At 28.8% G+C, this 20,775-nt stretch overlaps 2 protein-coding genes across 2 annotated transcripts in view; both read left to right on the forward strand.

The window, feature by feature from the left end:
- Positions 1–725: 725 nt before the first annotated feature.
- The window catches only part of LOC111422984 (Chondroitin sulfate N-acetylgalactosaminyltransferase), a 69,385-nt gene continuing 49,335 nt past the window's right edge, over positions 726–20,775 (forward strand). The window contains exon 1 of the mRNA XM_071199290.1: positions 726–1,000. The gene's annotated coding sequence lies outside the window, so the exon portion shown is untranslated. The remainder of the gene's footprint in view (positions 1,001–20,775) is intronic.
- On the forward strand, positions 16,789–17,541 carry LOC139431499 (KRAB-A domain-containing protein 2-like). The gene has a single exon (XM_071199375.1). It carries the CDS (start codon positions 16,789–16,791, stop codon positions 17,539–17,541), a length of 753 nt encoding a protein of 250 aa, XP_071055476.1.

Here is a 20,775-nt window from a genome sequence, read left to right on the forward strand (position 1 = left end):
TAATTCAACGAGTATACAAAATTTTGTATCTTCAAAATATTTTTATTTAAATATAATTTCAAATCACAATGAAATCATCTAAAATTTTCATGTAATTTTTTTTAAAATAAAAAGTTTTGTAGAACTCGTTCTTCTATTTGAAGTCGACAATTTTGTGTTGATCAAGATGTACGTCACGATCCAGTCTTCCTCATCCTTTCGTTGGAGGGCGAGGGAGAAACCTTCGTACGTGTCTCCAAATAAAAGGTTTCCAAACCGAAAAAGGTCCAACCGTAGCCTGGAAAATCCTTGCAACCCCGAAAATCAGTTGTGTACAATTCTTTAATGGAACTGAATTATTTACACGAATGAATATTTAAGCGGACTGCTCAGATTACGTCAGCTGTTTCGTTCGTAAAGTTTCACAGTCGGTGGGACAAAGTGCATTTTCCCGCTTTTCTCTAATCAGCACAAGTTTTAATTAAATTTCGACAAATAGAAATAAAAAGAAAAATAGGGTTTAAGTAAAAAATAAAAAGAATGTGTAACTTAATATATTTATGTGAAATAAAGTTGTTTTTTAAAACAAATTATAGCTTAAAATAATTGAAATTAAATTGTTTAATTTTTAATAAAAACAAAGTGAATAAGAGAATGAGAGAGCTTTTGCGCAGGACAACAAGAATATTGGGACGTTCAACGTCGGGACGCCGAGCGTCGCGGCCCAGTTCCGCCGATGCTCGATGTCGGCGAGCGTCGGCTGACGTCGCGACGCTTTTACACCACGTATATTTCGAAAACGCATCATAAACGCGTGTAATTAAAAAATTGAGATTGTTTACTCGATAAATAATCATGATTATAACTAAACAACGTTCCAATTCTTCACCCACAATCGATATAATCGCGAAGACAATCTTAGTGATTTTTAACGAATCTTTAAGAAATGCTGTTTATAAGTAAATTTTCGAACTAAGTGTATAAAGAAAAAGTATAACTTAAAAAAACAAATAAGTATTAGGTAAGTTCCAAAGTTCCATACACTTACTTCAATGATTTTTTCAAAAAAAAGGCGATATTTGAAAGCGGTTCACGCTTCGAAGGTTTCCTTCGCTTTGTTATCGTGCTCGAGATGTTCTTAAACGCTGTCCCGGACCTGTCAACGTAATACAGACGGATTACATTGAAGCGTGGCCGTATTATAAAGCCGCTCCAACGTTCTTCTTCGCTGTCTCAACTCGCATTTTGATGAGTTAATTTCGATTTAAACGAACGAACACGAAAAATAAGTTAAAATAAAAGGAAAAACGAGCACGAAAACAAGGTGATGTCTTTTTCAATCTTATATGTGAAAGGAATTTTTGATGATCTGTTTAAGTTAAAATGGTGGAGTCGCCGGAAATGTTGTTTACTTTCTTAAATTGAGATGTTATCGATTTAAAATTAATTAGAATGGTTTTTGTTATGATTTATATTACTCAACTTAAGATGTCATAATATTGTGAGGATGTAAATTGTGGTCATGACCGAATTGTTCAACCAAGATTTTCCTCCATAACCGTAGAATCAGTCATCCTCAAATCTCCATCTCATTGATTCGTACAATGTCAAAATGAGGCTTAAATTTTAAAATTTCCTGAAAAAGCTAGTTTTAGAAATGTGGAAATAATTCTTATTCGAGAGGAAAGCTTTAAAATGGTATATAATATGCATTGGGGTAGATTATAAAAATTATTAGAAAAAAAATCGAGAAGTTAAAACTGTTAATTAGTACAGTGTCAAAATATCAAAATGAAACTTTGAAAATTCCTGGAAAAGGTATTTTTAGGATCGTAGAAATAATTCTTATACCAGATGAAAGCTTAAAGATTTCTCTTTAAAATGATATACAATATGCATGGGGGTAGATTATAAAAAATATTAGAAAAAAAATCGAGAAGTTAAAACTGTTAATTGGTACAATGTCAAAATATGAAAATGATGCTTAATCTTTGAAAATTCCTGGAAATGCTATTTTTAGGAACGTAGAATTAATTCTTGTACCAGATGAAAATTTAAAGATTTCTCTTTAAAATGATATATAATATGCATTGGGGTTGATTATAAAAATTATTAGAAAAAAAATCGAGAAGTTAAAACTGTTAATTCGCACAATGTCAAAATATCAAAATTATGCTTAAACTTCAAAAATTCCTGGAAAAGCTATTTTTAGGAACGTAGAAATAATTCTTATACCAGATGAAAGCTTAAAGATTCCTCTTTAAACTGATATATAATATGCATTGGGGTTGATTATAAAAATTATTAGAAAAAAAATCGAGAAGTTAAAACTGTTAATGGGTACAAAGTCAAAATATGAAAATGATGCTTAAACTTTGAAAATTCCTGGAAACGCTATTTTTAGGAACGTAGAAATAATTCCTATACCAGATGAAAGCTTAAAGATTCCTCTTTAAAATGATATATAATATGCATTGGGGTTGATTATAAAAATTATTAGAAAAAAAATCGAGAAGTTAAAACTGTTAATTCGCACAATGTCAAAATATCAAAATGACGCTTAAACTTTAAATATTTCTGGATGGGCTATTGTTTGGAATGTAGAATTAATTCTTGTACCAGATGAAAATTTAAAGATTCCTCTTTAAACTGATATATAATTTGCATTGGGGTTGATTATAAAAATTATTAGAAAAAAAATCGAGAAGTTAAAACTGTTAATTGGTACAATGTCAAAATATCAAAATTACGCTTAAACTTCAAAAATTCCTGGAAAAGCTATTTTTAGGAACGTAGAAATAATTCTTATACCAGATAAAAGCTTAAAGATTCCTCTTTAAACTGATATATAATATGCATTGGGGTTGATTATAAAAATTATTAGAAAAAAAATCGAGAAGTTAAAACTGTTAATTCGCACAATGCCAAAATATCAAAATGATACTTAAACTTCGAAAATTCCTGGAAATGCTATTTTTAGGAACGTAGAAATAATTCTTATACCAGATGAAAGCTTAAAGATTCCTCTTTAAACTGATATATAATATGCATTGGGGTTGATTATAAAAATTATTAGAAAAAGAATCGAGAAGTTAAAACTGTTAATTGGTACAATGTCAAAATATCAAAATTACGCTTAAACTTCAAAAATTCCTGGAAAAGCTATTTTTAGGAACGTAGACATAATTCTTATAGCAGATGAAAGCTTAAAGATTTTTCTTTAAAATAATATATAATATGCATTGAGGTAGATTATAAAAATTATTAGAAAAAAAATCGAGAAGTTAAAACTGTTAATTGGTACAATGTCAAAATATGAAAATGATACTTAATCTTTGAAAATTCCGGAAAAAGCTATTTTTAGGAACGTAGAAATAATACTTATACCAGATGAAAACTTAAAGATTCCTCTTTAAAATGATATATAATATGCGTTAGGGTTGATCATAAAAATTATTAGAAAAATAATCGAGAAGTTAAAACTGTTAATTGGTACAGTGTCAAAATATCAAAATGATACTTAAACTTTGAAAATTCCTGGAAAAGCTATTTTTAGGAACGTAGACATAATTCTTATACCAGATAAAAGCTTAAAGATTCCTCTTTAAACTAATATATAATATGCATTGGGGTAGATTATAAAAATTATTAGAAAAATAATCGAGAAGTTAAAACTGTTAATTGGTACAGTGTCAAAATATCAAAATGATACTTAAACTTTGAAAATTCCTGGAAAAGCTATTTTTAGGGACATAGAAATAATTCTTATACCAGATGAAAGCTTAAAGATTCCTCTTTAAAATGATATATAATATGCATTGGGGTAGATTGTAAATAAATAAATAAAAATGTAACACTCAAAATATAGTCTAAAATAGTAAATTCAAAACTTAATTAATTTTTATTGTTGATAGTGGTTGAACTATTATAACCACTATACAAATATTTCTATTTAGACCGCAAATGGGAGTCGGAAACATTATTAAATAACTTTATTTGAACAGAATATGTGGGTTGAATTTTTATTAATATATTATACATAGTGATAGATGTAGACCACTTCATAAAGTTCAAACAGTTTACAATTTATGTAAAAAGACATGATATAACATTTAGTCTCACCCCGAATAATAAATTTTCGGTGTTTAAAAAACGATGGAGTAACCGGGAAAAGTTTCGTTTTAGATTATGGTATAAGTTCGTTATTAATGATGACGTCAGTTCCGGTTTAAGCCGACTTAATTTGAGGCAGAGGTTTAAAAAAGCTTTCAGAAAGCCTTCCGATTGGATTTTTACGTCATATGATTAATGGATCATATAACAAAAATATAAATAAACAAGTAGTGGACGGTTATTGTTAAAAGAGGGAATGTAAAACATCTGTTTACGTTAAATTTGCATGTAAAACTGGTGTTATGGTAATAATATTTTGGATTCGAGTCAATTTCGTGGTCTCATTACGATTTAATATTGCGGTATATGTAAAGCGAACGAACGCGTTATCTGTTGTGGGTTCTGTTTCGGTTTATATTAAAATAATTATGAGAAAATAGTGGAAAACGTGATGCTAATAAATTTAACGGTACGCCGGTCGGGCATTTATTAGTGTGAAATACGGCCCCTCTACCACGTGCCGTAACGTTGAAACAATGAGTTATAAGAGGTGCGCCGCTGCAACTGCGCTTTTTGCGGCTTAAATTTGATTTATTTCGAACCCCGCGGAACGGGATTTTAACCCCCCCATTGTTTATTAGTTTGGAAGGTTTATGGTCGGTCGGAGTGAAACGATAAATTAAAAATTAACGTACGAATTAAAAGTGTAATAACTGGACCTAACACAGAATTAACAAAAATAGAAAAAGATTTAATAAGACGTAATTCAGATTTAATTTTTGATTTAAAGTTTTCATTTCACTTACAAGATTGGTTTTAACTTCGAAAGTAAACGAATTTATTTTTAGTTTCTTTACAAATTAATTAGTACCGAATTGTTTATATAAATAAATTCAAAGTCGAAGGTTGGACTTCAAAAAAACGTTAATTAGGCAAATGATGTCGGTATTTTGTAAACACACTCCTATTCGCGATCCTTTCAACTTTCGTCAAAACTTCCATCCTGACGTTTTTCCGAGATAATTAAGTTTCTTAAACAAACTGTTACTTTGTCTGGGTTTTCTCTCTCTCTAAGATTCTCAACCCCGAGAAACGAGTCTCCTTTAAAAGATTTAAATTAATTAAAATCGTCTAATTATTCAGTATACTAATTTAATTTTTTTTAATTCTTTATAATTTTAATGCAACCACAACGTTTCAATGAAAACTGGATCGATACAGGTCACGGGTGGTATTTTTACCAAAATAGACCAACGAAGAAGAAGCGAAAACAACCCCTGTGTGTTCGCGATTAAATAAATTACGGCCGAAGAGGCATTAGCTCGGTATTTAGGTGTCCCGAGGAAGATTTATTTTTATGGCCCCGTAGGTTACTATATTAGCAACTGACGGTCTTTTCTAAGACAAAAAAAATCTCAAATCATTTGAAACAAAATATTTTAATCGTATAACTTTGAATTCCAATATACGAAGTGCTCTTGAAAATCTAATAACGCGTTCACGTGCCGAATAAACAAGACCATCAATCTGGGGTGGTCTTGCGGAGAAGAGCGTTTATGGAAATCCCCGCATACGATGGTTATCACACGTGAAACGTCGCGGTTTAAATTAAATTTTCAATTCACGAAACGCGCCCAAAGCAATAAACGTTAAAATACTACTTGGATCTCCAGCATATCATAAAGGAAAGAAAGAAAAATGGTGGATATACAATATTGATGTCCTTATGATGAACGTTTACTTCTGGGTTTAATTCAAAAAGACAAATGACAATTTGGCAATAACGGAATATTCCCCTTGGGAAATGGGACGAGAAATAAATCAACGCGGGAAATAAATTTTCCCCTCATTTCTGGTTGACATAAATAATTTATTGTTAACGATTACATTGACAAAAAAACATAAAAGGTAATAAATTTTCCTTCAATAATTTAATTAAACGATCATCATATCCCAACTTATTCGCCCAAGGTTTATTTTTGGGAGTTAAGGAATGATTTTTATCTCAAATTAAAGCTAAAAGATTATATTTTATGATAATCGATAAATATATCATGATTTAATAAGAAAATTTCGGAGATAAAAATGTTTGAAAAAAAGAGTAGGGTTATATTGATTTTTTAATCTGTTTGAAATGAAGTGAACTTTAAAAAATCGCCCAAGGTTTATTTTTAGGAGTTAAGGAATGATTTTTATATCAAATTAAAGCTAAAAGATCATATTTTATGATAATAGATAAATATATCATGATTTAATAAGAAAATTTCGGAGATAAAAATGTTTGAAAAAAAGAGTAGGGTTATATTGGTTTTTTAATCTGTGTGAAATGAAGTGAAGTTTAAAAAATTACCCCAAGTTTATTTTTACGAGTTAAGGAATAATTTTGATATCAAATTAAAGCTAAAAGATTATATTTTATGATAGTCCATAAATATGTTATGATTTAATAAGAAAATTTCGGAGATAAAGATTTTTGAAAAAAAGAGTAGGGTTATATTGATTTTTTAATGTGTGTGAAATGCAGTGAATTTTAAAAAATCACCCCAGGTTTATTTTTGGGAGTTAAGGAATAATTTTTATATTAAATTAAAGCTAAAAGATCATATTTTATGATAGTCCATAAATATGGTATGATTTAATAAGAAAATTTCGGAGATAAAGATTTTTGAAAAAAAGAGAATTTTTTAATGTGTGTGAAATGCAATGAACTTTAAAAAATCACCCCAGGTTTATTTTTGGGAGTTAAGGAATAATTTTTATATCAAATTAAAGCTAAAAGATCATATTTTATGATAATCGATAAATATATCATGATTTAATAAGAAAATTTCGGAGATAAAAATGTTTGAAAAAAAGAGTAGGGTTATATTGATTTTTTAATCTGTTTGAAATGAAGTGAACTTTAAAAAATCACCCCAGGTTTATTTTTGGGAGTTAAGGAATAATTTTTATATCAAATTAAAGCTAAAAGATCATATTTTATGATACTCCATAAATATGTTATGATTTAATAAGAAAATTTCGGAGATAAAGAGTTTTGAAAAAAAGGTAGGGTTATATTGGTTTTTTAATCTGTGTGAAATGAAGTGAAGTTTAAAAAATCACCCCAAGTTTATTTTTACGAGTTAAGGAACGATTTTTATATCAAATTAAAGCTAAAAGATCATATTTTATGATAGTCCATAAATATGTTATGATTTAATAAGAAAATTTCGGAGATAAAGAGTTTTGAAAAAAAGGTAGGGTTATATTGATTTTTTAATCTGTGTGAAATGAAGTGAACTTTAAAAAATCACCCCAGGTTTATTTTTACGAGTTAAGAAATAATTTTTATATCAAATTAAAGCTAAAAGATCATATTTTATGATAGTCCATAAATATGTTATGATTTAATAAGAAAATTTCGGAGATAAAGAGTTTTGAAAAAAAGGTAGGGTTATATTGATTTTTTAATCTGTGTGAAATGAAGTGAACTTTAAAAAATCACCCCAGGTTTATTTTTGGGAGTTAAGGAATAATTTTTATATCAAATTAAAGCTAAAAGATCATATTTTATGATAATCGATAAATATATCATGATTTAATAAGAAAATTTCGGAGATAAAAATGTTTGAAAAAAAGAGTAGGGTTATATTGATTTTTTAATCTGTGTGAAATGAAGTGAACTTTAAAAAATCACCCCAGGTTTATTTTTGGGAGTTAAGGAATAATTTTTATATCAAATTAAAGCTAAAAGATCATATTTTATGATAATCTATAAATATATCATGATTTAATAAGAAAATTTCGGAGATAAAAATGTTTGAAAAAAAGAGTAGGGTTATATTGATTTTTTAATCTGTGTGAAATGAAGTGAACTTTAAAAAATCACCCCAGGTTTATTTTTGGGAGTTAAGGAATAATTTTTATATCAAATTAAAGCTAAAAGATCATATTTTATGATAATCGAAAAATATATTATGATTTAATAAGAAAATTCTGGAGATAAAGAGTTTTGAAAAAAAGGTAGGGTTATATTGGTTTTTTAATCTGTGTGAAATGAAGTGAAGTTTAAAAAATCACCCCAAGTTTATTTTTACGAGTTAAGGAACGATTTTTATATCAAATTAAAGCTAAAAGATCATATTTTATGATAGTCCATAAATATGTTATGATTTAATAAGAAAATTTCGGAGATAAAGAGTTTTGAAAAAAAGGTAGGGTTATATTGGTTTTTTAATCTGTGTGAAATGAAGTGAAGTTTAAAAAATCACCCCAAGTTTATTTTTACGAGTTAAGGAATAATTTTGATATCAAATTAAAGCTAAAAGATCATATTTTATGATAGTCCATAAATATGTTATGATTTAATAAGAAAATTTCGGAGATAAAGAATTTTGAAAAAAAGTGTAGGGTTATATTGACTTTTTAATCTGTGTGAAATGAAGTGAACTTTAAAAAATCACCCCAGGTTTATTTTTGGGAGTTAAGGAATAATTTTTATATCAAATTAAAGCTAAAAGATCATATTTTATGATAATCGATAAATATATTATGATTTAATGAGAAAATTCTGGAGATAAAAACGTTTGAAAAAAAGCTAAGGTTATATTGGTTTTTTAATCTGTGTGAAATGAAGTGAACTTTAAAAAATCACCCCAGGTTTATTTTTACGAGTTAAGGAATCATTTTTATATCAAATTAAAGCTAAAAGATCATATTTTATGATACTCCATAAATATGTTATGATTTAATAAGAAAATTTCGGAGATAAAGAATTTTGAAAAAAAGGTAGGGTTATATTGATTTTTTAATCTGTGTGAAATGAAGTGACCTTTAAAAAATCACCCCAGGTTTATTTTTGGGAGTTAAGGAATAATTTTTATATCAAATTAAAGCTAAAAGATCATATTTTATGATAGTCAATAAATATGTTATGATTTAATAAGAAAATTTCGGAGATAAAGAGTTTTGAAAAAAAGGTAGGGTTATATTGATTTTTTAATCTGTTTGAAATGAAGTGAACTTTAAAAAGTCGCCCAAGGTTTATTTTTAGGAGTTAAGGAATGATTTTGATATCAAATTGAAGCTAAAAGATCATATTTTATGATAATCGATGAATATATCATGATTTAATAAAAAAATTTCGGAGATAAAAATGTTTGAAAAAAAGGTAGGGTTATATTGGTTTTTTAATCTGTGTGAAATGAAGTGAACTTTAAAAAGTCGCCCAAAGTTTATTTTTGAGACTTAAGGAATAATTTTTATATCAAATTAAAGCTAAAAGATAATATTTTATGATAATCGATAAATATATCATGATTTAATAAAAAAATTTCGGAGATAAAAACGTTTGAAAGAAAGGTAGGATTATTTTGATTTTTTAATCTGTGTGAAATGAAGTGAACTTTAAAAAGTCGCCCAAGGTTTATTTTTAGGAGTTAAGGAATGATTTTGATATCAAATTAAAGCTAAAAGATCATATTTTATGATAATCGATAAATATATCATGATTTAATAAGAAAATTTCGGAGATTAAAATGTTTGAAAAAAAGGTAGGGTTATATTGGTTTTTTAATCTGTGTGAAATGAAGTGAACTTTAAAAAGTCGCCCAAGGTTTATTTTTGAGACTTAAGGAATAATTTTTATATCAAATTAAAGCTAAAAGATCATATTTTATGATAATCGATAAATATATCATGATTTAATAAGAAAATTTCGGAGATAAAAATGTTTGAAAAAAAGGTAGGGTTATATTGGCTTTTTAATCTGTGTGAAATGAAGTGAACTTTAAAAAATCACCCCAGGTTTATTTTTGGGAGTTAAGGAATAATTTTTATATCAAATTAAAGCTAAAAGATCATATTTTATGATAATCGATAAATATATCATGATTTAATAAGAAAATTTCGGAGATAAAAATGTTTGAAAAAAAGAGTAGGGTTATATTGATTTTTTAATCTGTGTGAAATGAAGTGAACTTTAAAAAATCACCCCAGGTTTATTTTTGGGAGTTAAGGAATAATTTTTATATCAAATTAAAGTTAAAAGATCATATTTTATGATAATCGATAAATATATTATGATTTAATGAGAAAATTCTGGAGATAAAAACGTTTGAAAAAAAGCTAGGGTTATATTGGTTTTTTAATCTGTGTGAAATGAAGTGAACTTTAAAAAATCACCCCAGGTTTATTTTTACGAGTTAAGGAATCATTTGTATATCAAATTAAAGCTAAAAGATCATATTTTATGATAGTCCATAAATATGTTATGATTTAATAAGAAAATTTCGCAGATAAAGATTTTTAAAAAAAAGAGTAGGGTTATATTGATTTTTTAATCTGTGTGAAATGAAGTGAACTTTAAAAAATCACCCCAGGTTTATTTTTGGGAGTTAAGGAATAATTTTTATATCAAATTAAAGCTAAAAGATCATGTTTTATGATAATCGAAAAATATATTATGATTTAATACGAAAATTTCGGAGATAAAAACGTTTGAAAAAAAGGTAGGGTTATATTGGTTTTTTAATCTGTGTGAAATGAAGTGAACTTTAGAAAGTCGCCCAACGTTTATTTTTGGGAGTTAAGGAATAATTTTTATATCAAATTCAAGCTAAAAGATCATATTTTATGATACTCCATAAATATGTTATGATTTAATAAGAAAATTTCGGAGATAAAGAGTTTTGAAAAAAAGGTAGGGTTATATTGATTTTTTAATCTGTGTGAAATGAAGTGAACTTTAAAAAATCACCCCAGGTTTATTTTTACGAATTAAGAAATAATTTTTATATCAAATTAAAGCTAAAAGATCATATTTTATGATAGTCCATAAATATGTTATGATTTAATAAGAAAATTTCGGAGATAAAGAGTTTTGAAAAAAAGGTAGGGTTATATTGATTTTTTAATCTGTGTGAAATGAAGTGAACTTTAAAAAATCACCCCAGGTTTATTTTTGGGAGTTAAGGAATAATTTTTATATCAAATTAAAGCTAAAAGATCATATTTTATGATAATCGAAAAATATATTATGATTTAATAAGAAAATTTCGGAGATAAAAACGTTTGAAAAAAAGGTAGGGTTATATTGGTTTTTTAACCTGTGTGAAATGAAGTAAACTTTAAAAATTCACCCCAGGTTTATTTTTATCAGTTAAGGAATGATTTTTATATCAAATTAAAGCTAAAAGATCATATTTTATGATAATCGATAAATATATCATGATTTAATAAGAAAATTTCGGAGATAAAAACGTTTGAAAGAAAGGTAGGGTTACATTGACTTTTTAATCTGTGTGAAATGAAGTGAACCTTAAAAAATCACCCCAGGTTTATTTTTGGGAGTTAAGGAATAATTTTTATATCAAATTAAAACTAAAAGATCATATTTTATGATAATCGATAAATATATCATGATTTAATAAGAAAATTTCGGAGATAAAAATGTTTGAAAAAAAGGTAGGGTTATATTGGCTTTTTAATCTGTGTGAAATGAAGTGAACTTTAAAAAGTCGTCCAAGGTTTATTTTTGAGACTTAAGGAATAATTTTTATATCAAATTAAAGCTAAAAGATCATATTTTATGATAAACGATAAATATATCATGATTTAATAAGAAAATTTCGGAGATAAAAACGTTTGAAAGAAAGGTAGGGTTATTTTGCTTTTTTAATCTGTGTGAAATGAAGTGAACTTTAAAAAATCACCCCAGGTTTATTTTTGGGAGTTAAGGAATAATTTTTATATCAAATGAAAGCTAAAAGATCATATTTTATGATAATCGATAAATATATCATGATTTAATAAGAAAATTTCGGAGATAAAAATGTTTGAAAAAAAGAGTAGGGTTACATTGATTTTTTAATCTGTGTGAAATGAAGTGAACTTTAGAAAGTCGCCCAACGTTTATTTTTGGGAGTTAAGGAATAATTTTTATATCAAATTCAAGCTAAAAGATCATATTTTATGATACTCCATAAATATGTTATGATTTAATAAGAAAATTTCGGAGATAAAGAGTTTTGAAAAAAAGGTAGGGTTATATTGATTTTTTAATCTGTGTGAAATGAAGTGAACTTTAAAAAATCACCCCAGGTTTATTTTTACGAATTAAGAAATAATTTTTATATCAAATTAAAGCTAAAAGATCATATTTTATGATAGTCCATAAATATGTTATGATTTAATAAGAAAATTTCGGAGATAAAGAGTTTTGAAAAAAAGGTAGGGTTATATTGATTTTTTAATCTGTGTGAAATGAAGTGAACTTTAAAAAATCACCCCAGGTTTATTTTTGGGAGTTAAGGAATAATTTTTATATCAAATTAAAGCTAAAAGATCATATTTTATGATAATCGAAAAATATATTATGATTTAATAAGAAAATTTCGGAGATAAAAACGTTTGAAAAAAAGGTAGGGTTATATTGGTTTTTTAACCTGTGTGAAATGAAGTAAACTTTAAAAATTCACCCCAGGTTTATTTTTATCAGTTAAGGAATGATTTTTATATCAAATTAAAGCTAAAAGATCATATTTTATGATAATCGATAAATATATCATGATTTAATAAGAAAATTTCGGAGATAAAAACGTTTGAAAGAAAGGTAGGGTTATATTGGCTTTTTAATCTGTGTGAAATGAAGTGAACTTTAAAAAGTCGTCCAAGGTTTATTTTTGAGACTTAAGGAATAATTTTTATATCAAATTAAAGCTAAAAGATCATATTTTATGATAAACGATAAATATATCATGATTTAATAAGAAAATTTCGGAGATAAAAACGTTTGAAAGAAAGGTAGGGTTATTTTGCTTTTTTAATCTGTGTGAAATGAAGTGAACTTTAAAAAATCACCCCAGGTTTATTTTTGGGAGTTAAGGAATAATTTTTATATCAAATGAAAGCTAAAAGATCATATTTTATGATAATCGATAAATATATCATGATTTAATAAGAAAATTTCGGAGATAAAAATGTTTGAAAAAAAGAGTAGGGTTACATTGATTTTTTAATCTGTGTGAAATGAAGTGAACTTTAGAAAGTCGCCCAACGTTTATTTTTGGGAGTTAAGGAATAATTTTTATATCAAATTCAAGCTAAAAGATCATATTTTATGATACTCCATAAATATGTTATGATTTAATAAGAAAATTTCGGAGATAAAGAGTTTTGAAAAAAAGGTAGGGTTATATTGATTTTTTAATCTGTGTGAAATGAAGTGAACTTTAAAAAATCACCCCAGGTTTATTTTTACGAATTAAGAAATAATTTTTATATCAAATTAAAGCTAAAAGATCATATTTTATGATAGTCCATAAATATGTTATGATTTAATAAGAAAATTTCGGAGATAAAGAGTTTTGAAAAAAAGGTAGGGTTATATTGATTTTTTAATCTGTGTGAAATGAAGTGAACTTTAAAAAATCACCCCAGGTTTATTTTTGGGAGTTAAGGAATAATTTTTATATCAAATTAAAGCTAAAAGATCATATTTTATGATAATCGAAAAATATATTATGATTTAATAAGAAAATTTCGGAGATAAAAACGTTTGAAAAAAAGGTAGGGTTATATTGGTTTTTTAACCTGTGTGAAATGAAGTAAACTTTAAAAATTCACCCCAGGTTTATTTTTATCAGTTAAGGAATGATTTTTATATCAAATTAAAGCTAAAAGATCATATTTTATGATAATCGATAAATATATCATGATTTAATAAGAAAATTTCGGAGATAAAAACGTTTGAAAGAAAGGTAGGGTTACATTGACTTTTTAATCTGTGTGAAATGAAGTGAACCTTAAAAAATCACCCCAGGTTTATTTTTGGGAGTTAAGGAATAATTTTTATATCAAATTAAAACTAAAAGATCATATTTTATGATAATCGATAAATATATCATGATTTAATAAGAAAATTTCGGAGATAAAAATGTTTGAAAAAAAGGTAGGGTTATATTGGCTTTTTAATCTGTGTGAAATGAAGTGAACTTTAAAAAGTCGTCCAAGGTTTATTTTTGAGACTTAAGGAATAATTTTTATATCAAATTAAAGCTAAAAGATCATATTTTATGATAAACGATAAATATATCATGATTTAATAAGAAAATTTCGGAGATAAAAACGTTTGAAAGAAAGGTAGGGTTATTTTGCTTTTTTAATCTGTGTGAAATGAAGTGAACTTTAAAAAATCACCCCAGGTTTATTTTTGGGAGTTAAGGAATAATTTTTATATCAAATGAAAGCTAAAAGATCATATTTTATGATAATCGATAAATATATCATGATTTAATAAGAAAATTTCGGAGATAAAAATGTTTGAAAAAAAGAGTAGGGTTACATTGATTTTTTAATCTGTGTGAAATGAAGTGAACTTTAAAAAATCACCCCAAGTTTATTTTTACGAGTTAAGGAACGATTTTTGTATCAAATTAATGTTAAAAAATCATATTTTATGATAGTCCATAAATATGTTATGATTTAATAAGAAAATTCTGGAGATAAAAACGTTTGAAAAAAAAGCTAGGGTTATATTGGTTTTTTAATCTGTGTGAAATGAAGTGAACTATAAAAAATCACCCCAAGTTTATTTTTACGAGTTAAGGAAAGATTTTTATATCAAATTAAAGCTAAAAGATCATATTTTATGATAATCGATGAATATATCATGATTTAATAAAAAAATTTCGGAGATAAAAATGTTTGAAAAAAAGGTAGGGTTATATTGGTTTTTTAATCTGTGTGAAATGAAGTGAACTTTAAAAAGTCGCCCAAGGTTTATTTTTGAGACTTAAGGAATAATTTTTATATCAAATTAAAGCTAAAAGATCATATTTTATGATAATCGATAAATATATCATGATTTAATAAGAAAATGTCGGAGATAAAAACGTTTGAAAGAAAGGTAGGATTATTTTGATTTTTTAATCTGTGTGAAATGAAATGAACTTTAAAAAGTCGCCCAAGGTTTATTTTTAGGAGTTAAGGAATAATTTTTATATCAAATTAAAGCTAAAAGATCATATTTTATGATACTCCATAAATATGTTATGATTTAATAAGAAAATTTCGGAGATAAAGAATTTTGAAAAAAAGGTAGGGTTATTTTGATTTTTTAATCTGTTTGAAATGAAGTGAACTTTAAAAAATCACCCCAGGTTTATTTTTGGGAGTTAAGGAATAATTTTTATATCAAATTAAAGCTAAAAGATCATATTTTATGATAATCGATAAATATGTCATGATTTAATAAGAAAATTTCGGAGATAAAAATGTTTGAAAAAAAGAGTAGGGTTATATTGGTTTTTTAATCTGTGTGAAATGAAGTGAACTTTAAAAAGTCGCCCAACGTTTATTTTTGGGAGTTAAGGAATAATTTTTATATCAAAGTCAAGCTAAAAGATCATATTTTATGATAATAGATAAATATATTATGATTTAATAAGAAAATTTGGGAGATAAAAATATTTAAAAAAAAATTAGGGTTATATTGATTTTTTAATTTGTATGAAATGAACTCAACCTTACCTCTTTTCTAATTTACATAACGTACAAATCCTATGGATGAAACCAACCATGTCATCCATTCCTTTCGCACCCCTTAAACCCTCTAAAAACGTCTAAAGTCTAGTGAAATCCTACAAAGTTCAGCGGTGCGTTTCCTTTTTGCGTCCGCCTTTCTGACTTTAAGAGATTAGAACGTTCAGCTCCTTCTTAAACCTGATAAAGTGATATTGGATTTTGCGATTTCGCAAGCATATTGAAAGGTTTTCAGAATAAAAGAAAGAATTTTACTAAACGGATTATTATTGTTAAAATTGGAATGTAAATGAACAATTCCTGATTTGAATGCGCAATCTTTGTATGAAATACCGGAAATATCTGAACGCCAACTATGCGTGTGTATAAATTTCAAACGGAGTTCCATAGGGGCCAACTCCTATATCCTGTGGCCGGTTTCGCTAAAATGTATACCTTAAAAATATTCCTCTATATCACGTCCGCTGCAACGTAGATATAAAACATTACCGCTTTTTGAAAAAAGGATAACTCGAGATTTTTCGCTTCCGGCGTAATACCTTACCCTATTCTATTATGCGGGATACAAATATGTACTTGTCTAGATTCTCGTTTATAACGGAAAAATTTTAAAGAAACAAGAAAAAAAATTTACGTAACAACTATTAAATGAATAGGGAAAAAGTTTTAATTAATTAATTTTTTTAGCTCTTTAAAATTCTATCACAATCTTCTTGAGTCTTGGCGCGGTCTATATTTGTCTGGCTTTATCATTTCTTTGGATTCTCGACTCTAATAGTATTTCATTTCAATTTCTCTGCCATAGATCGTTCTGTCTCCGATAAAGCCTATCAAAAAAACCTTTATGTTATCCTATTAATAGTAATTAAAAGGATTTTGGTAGCTTTGAGATGCTCCATGTTCTCCTTTTCCGAAGTCGGGCTGATAAATAACATCATCGATGTTATCATCCCATCATCAATAGAGATTGGCGAAACAAGAGTTTTAACCAAAAAAAGAAGAAGTAATGAGGATCCTGTAGTAGTAATGATTCCGGTTGAAGAATACTTTGACAGACTTCTTCAATGTCACCGTGCCACTGGACATGGAAGAAGAGATAAAATGCTGTTTGAATTAAAAAATAAATTTTACATTCCCAGACCAGCAGTTGAAATGTTTGTATCGCTTTGTAAAATGTGTAATACGAAGAAATCTCAACAACAACGTAATATTGTGGTAAGACCAATCACAACAAAAGATTTTAATCTTCGCAGTCAAATTGATTTGATCGACTTTCAATCAACTCCATGTCGAGGATATAAATGGTTAATGAATTATCAAGATCATGCAACTAAATTTTGTCTTCTGCGACCTTTAACAACAAAGCGTGCTGCTGAAGTTGCAATGGAACTGCTGAAGATATTTTTGGATTTTGGCGCACCGCACATTCTACAAAGCGACAACGGACGTGAATTTACAGTTGATGTGGTTAAAGAACTTTCTGGTATGTGGGCTGATTGTAAACTAGTACATGGAAGACCTCGACATCCGCAATCACAGGAAAGCATAGAGCGCTGCAACCAGGATGTTGAAAATATGTTACGTTCGTGGATGGATGACAATAAGAGTACAGATTGGGTGATAGGATGCCGCTTCGTTCAGTGGCAAAAAAACTCGTCAAAGCACAGGATCATAGGGCGCAGTCCATATACAGCCCTTTTTGGAACGGAACCAAAGATAGGACTAAATTCAACTAACATTCCACAGGCAATACTTGAAAAAGTTTTTAGTGAAGAAGATTTGGAAAAGTTAAGAAATGACGAATATAAGGGAAAAGTTGGAGAAAATCAAGATGAAAAGGGATATTTGAATGAAACACCTTTTGTTTCAATCATTTCAATCGTCAAAAAGCACACGAATGTCAAAAACGAGCGTCAGAAAAAATGATTGAAAATACCGGGAAGAACCTAAAATCGGTCACAGTTGGAAATTTTGTTCTATTAAATGTGCCGAAAGTCGACCGTGGCCCTTTAGACGCACCAAATTTAATTGGAAAAATTCTTAAAATTGATAATGATGTTTATCAGATAGGAACAAAGAGTGGAATTATCAAAACATGGTTTTCTAGAAGTGACTTCCAAATTTCTGGCGCACAATTTGTTGAAGATATCCCCGAAGAATATATATCTGTTCGTCAAGCTGTAGCAAATGAGTCAATGTTTGGAGGTCAAGGCTATAATACCTGTAAGTGTACAGTGTCAAAAACCCAATGCCAAACAAAAAAGTGCGTGTGCAGGAAAGCAAAGCAAATGTGTTCATCAGAATGCCATAAGAGTTTACCATGTGGAAATAAGTGAAAATAAAATTAGTGTTAATTAATAAAACACAAGTTTAAAAAAGTTTTTGTTAATTTAATTTTCTTTATATTATTATTGTATTATATATTCTAAACTGACCGGCAAAAAAAACCGGCCACTAAAATTTTGCCACAATTTCAAAGCTGGGTTTCTCGCGAGCCACTCATTCGATTTTGATGATTCCTTTTTTGATCGAAAGGTTGATTCTTCTGTAATAATCCTGCGATAGAAATTTTTATTCGGATATTAATTTGAGCATATACGGGGTGCAAGAATGAGAAATGCATTTTTTCTCGAAATTTGAAATACCCTGTGAGGTGCAGATGCTACAGCAGAGGGTGTTAACTGGAACCAAACGGTAACCCAATCTTTTCTGAACATTTTGTTTTTTTATTCACTCTATTATCTCTGTTACTAACGGAGATGCAGTGTGCAGAAAATGGCACGGTAATGCCCACCGTTATATCCAAGATATTCTGCAAGAAGCTGTCGTGTCCTATTCCCATTTTATTGGTGACGGATTCATGCTAATGCATGACAATGCGCGACCGCACGTAGCACGTGTGGTTAGCGAATATCTTGATGAGGTGGGTATTGAACGGATGGAGTGGCCAGCGTGCAGCCCGGACCTTAACCCTATCGAACATCTTTGGGACCAACTTCAGAGACGCATTCGTCGTCGTCCTGTCCTACCGGACAACCTTCAGGAATTACGAATTGCTCTTGAAGAAGAGTTTACCGCAATTCCTCAGGAATCAATTACGAACCTAATCAGTTCGATGCCGCGTCGACTACATGATGTTATTTTGGCTCGTGGGGGGCACACACGCTATTAATTTTCGTGTTATTATTAATTATTACATTAAATTAAATTTGTTTTCTTGTTTATTTGTCTTTGTTTTTACCGCATATTAGAACTGAGAACAGATGTTTACAATAATGAAGGACGTACGCAATTCTGTAATTCTAAGAAAATGTAAGTGCTTCTGCAAAACTGTTTCAGGTGCCCAGTTTTATTTTTCAAGGTCAGTGATTTAAGGCCACTTTTAACAATGATTAAAAATCTGTATAGGCTTCTTTGGAAATTCCCGGCCACGCCATTACAGAACCAGACATAGTCCACAAATCTTTCATTTCAACGTCTTCATATTCGCTCCTGACTATCGGGTGATAGTAAACAAAGCTACTACTCATCCGTAAAAAGGACCTCCATTGCACTACTCATTCCTCCATTGCACTACTCATTCCTCCATTGCTCGATCTCCCAATTCACATGTAAGCGCGCAGATTGAAGACGCGCACGTCGATATGTAGGAAGCAGCCTCGGCCCTTTGGCAGCCTTCTTGCAGCCAGACCAGTTCTAGCAAGTTTTCAGCGAACGGTTCTCTCACTGACATCAACAACACGCACCATTTGAAGACGATGCTGAGCCTCTACAGCTGTCGTTCTACGATTGCTTAAAACAATAAAACGGTCATCAGCTACTATTGTCACTCATCTTGTTTTCACAGGCGATCGCTTTAAAATGCTGCATCTTCGTTAGTAACAGAGATAATAGAGTGAATAAAAAAAGAAAATGCTCAGAAAATATTGGGCTACTGTTTGATTCCAGGTAATACCCTCTGCTGTAGCAGCTGCACCCCACAGGGTGTTACAAATTTCGAGAATAAAAGCTTTTCTCATTTTTCTCACCCCGTATATGCTGAAATTAAAATCTGAACGAAAATTTCTATCGCAGGATTATTACAGAAGAATCAACCTTTCCATCAAAAAAGGAATCATCAAAATCGAATGCGCGGTTCGCGAGAAAGCCAGCTTTGAAGTTGTGGCAAATTTATAGTGGCCGTTTTTTTTTGCCGGTCAGTTTATTTTAACATTGATCTGAATGATCTGTTTAGTTAATATCTGATAAATGTTTATCAATAAAACTTGTTCATCAAAAATTGTCGTTTTTCAACTTTCTTGCATAAAATAACCTATAATTAGTTCAAATACTTCAAGAATACTTTAAGGTCAGGTAATTTTCTCGGTATAATTTTAGTGAACTTATATTAGCCTAGGTTTATTGCAATAAGACTAGAAACCACCAGGCTTTTTGATGAAACTGGTGCTCACTTTCTAATGAACCTAACTGTATGTGCGCTTATTATAATAAGCCTAAGAAATTTTAGGCCGATTAAAAAATGTGAGATAATTTTCCAATTTGCCAGGCACATTGCAAAATGACGGCGCTTATTGTAATAAGCCGGATTTTGATCACTAGTAAAAACTAGTTCTCACAACATTTTGTCCATTAAGAAGATTCATCTTGGAATATAGGAGCTGTATATCGAGAAGGCTTAATTGTGGTTGCTTGAGAGATTGAAAGGATTAATTTAGTTATCAACAAAGAAATCTTCCTCGATTGATGGCGCTGAACGACCCGAACGAGTTGAAGTAAATATGATATGGTACGCAGTGATAAAAGAAAACATAATAAATTTTTATCGTTAGTTTAAAAGGAAGTAAGTTGATTATGGTCTTTCCTTTTTATTACCGCAAAAGAAATATGTGCAGTAAAAGGTTGTAAAAGAAGAATTTCAGGTACAGACGTGTACAGTAAAATGAGGGTCTTTTTTTTCTTCTCCTCTTTTTTCATAATGCGCGCACATTTCGCAGGAACGTGTCCCTCCATATCAAGTGACAAGATATGCAAATCCTCTTTTTACCCTTTGCCCTCCGGCGTCGCACCATGAATAACGAATCCTAACCCTTTTTCATCTTTTTTCCGGTCTCCCACCAACTTTACCAGGATTCTATGCATTTTTTTATTACAACGCTAAAT

This window comes from Onthophagus taurus, chromosome 10, assembly GCF_036711975.1.
Source record: "Onthophagus taurus isolate NC chromosome 10, IU_Otau_3.0, whole genome shotgun sequence".
Lineage (NCBI taxonomy): Eukaryota > Metazoa > Arthropoda > Insecta > Coleoptera > Scarabaeidae > Onthophagus > Onthophagus taurus.